Below are 1,348 nucleotides of genomic sequence, written 5' to 3'. Positions count from 1 at the left end.
CATGTCCATGGGCTAGGGAATAAATGAAAACCTCACCTAAAAAACGTCCAAAAATTTCTTTTCGTTGTCCAAAAAAAAATAAGAATGGGAAAACTTTAACAATCTAAGATATAAATAGGTAGTGGTGCAGGGATTCAAGCCAATAAGGTAAAGAAAACACTGCCAGAAGCACAAGAGGAGGTGCGGCTCTCCCCCCGGTGAAAGGTGTTCACGGGCCGAACACGAGCCGAGCCCCACGAGGAGAGGCACCAGCGTCTCCGCCGCCCCACGGACACCCAGCCCTGCAGGCTCCCCGCCGCGCTGGTGCCACCCGGCCGCTCACCTTTGGCGCTTTGCTCCTCTTGAAGTCCCCGAGTAGCAAGGCGTGGGCTGGGGGTCCACAGGCCCCATCAAGGGGGCGTCCGCCCGGCGCCTCGGGCGGCCCCGCGGCCTCGGCGGCCCCGCCGCTCTCCCCCGGCGCCTCCTCGCTGCTCTCTGCAGGCCAGAAGCGCGGCAGGGGCGGCGCGTCAGCCCCACACGGACCCGGGTCCCCGCGCCGCGCCGCGCCCCGCCCCGCGGGCCCACCTGCGCCCGCGTCCTCGCCGTCCGCTTTCCGCCGCTTGCTCTCCGGCGTCCCGCCGCTCTGGCGCCTCCGCGCTCTGCGCGGCCGCCGGCGCCGCCGCCCCGCCGCCCCCGCGGTCTGCGCGGCTTCCCCGGGCGCCTCTTGCAGCTGCTGCCGCTCTCGGGCCCGGCGCTGCAGCCGCTCGAGCAGCGCGCGGGCACGGCCGGCCGCCTCGGCCTCCGCCCCGGCCTCCGCCCCGGCCGCCTCGGCCCCCGCGTACCGCGCGACGTGGAAGAGCGCCATGCCTGCGGCCGCACGCCGCCCGCCGGCGCGCCGCGATGACGGCAGGGGCGGGGCCGGGGCCGTGACGTCAGGGGCGCGCCGGACGGCGGCGCCGGAGGCCCAGGCCCCTGCTCGCGGAGCGGGCGCGGTGACTTCACTGGCGCGCCGGGCGGTGCGACGGCCCGGGTGCTCGGCGTGGGGCCGCGGCATGGACCCCGACGGGCCGCGGGGCGCGCGCCTGTCGCTGGGCCGCCTGCTGGAGGCGGTGCTGGTGAGCCGCGGCGAGGCCAACGCCTTGTTCGACATCCTGGCGGTGCTGCATGGTGCGGCGCGAGGGGCGGGTGGCGCGGGGGACGGCCTCTGTGGGGCCTGGGCTTCGAGCGCGTGCGAGAGTCGCAACGCTGGGGTTCGGGACTTCACTGGGGGGTCTTCTCCGGTACCCGCAGGGGCTCTCGGATCGGAGGGTCCGGATGGAGGGTTGGCAGAGGACGGGGTGGGGAGGGTCACGCCCGGGGGCAAAGTGGG

General features: G+C 73.4%; 1 protein-coding gene across 1 annotated transcript; it reads right to left on the bottom strand.

Annotated features, from left to right (window-relative positions):
- Positions 1 to 208: 208 nt before the first annotated feature.
- On the bottom strand, positions 209 to 1,033 carry LOC111735749 (ATP-dependent RNA helicase DDX51-like). Its single transcript, XM_023527192.1, has 2 exons — positions 565 to 1,033; positions 209 to 474 (listed from the first exon to the last, which is right to left on the bottom strand). The coding sequence occupies exons 1-2, from the start codon at positions 1,031 to 1,033 to the stop codon at positions 209 to 211; spliced, it is 735 nt and encodes a 244-aa protein (XP_023382960.1).
- Between the last annotated feature and the right edge of the window lie 315 nt (positions 1,034 to 1,348).

This window comes from Pteropus vampyrus, unplaced genomic scaffold (genome assembly GCF_000151845.1).
Source record: "Pteropus vampyrus isolate Shadow unplaced genomic scaffold, Pvam_2.0 Scaffold1000006521, whole genome shotgun sequence".
Classification (NCBI taxonomy): Eukaryota; Metazoa; Chordata; class Mammalia; order Chiroptera; family Pteropodidae; genus Pteropus; species Pteropus vampyrus.
The sequence above is the reverse complement of the archived record's forward strand: the minus strand, read 5'-3'. Positions and strand labels throughout refer to the sequence as shown.

Excerpts from the sequence above, each read along its gene's own strand:
- LOC111735749 (XM_023527192.1), bottom strand. The coding sequence starts at position 1,033 with ATGCCGCGGCCCCACGCCGAGCACCCGGGCCGTCGCACCGCCCGGCGC. Across the intron at positions 475-564 it reads CGGCGAGGACGCGGGCGCAG|AGAGCAGCGAGGAGGCGCCG; the intron begins GTGGGCCCGCGG and ends TCTGGCCTGCAG.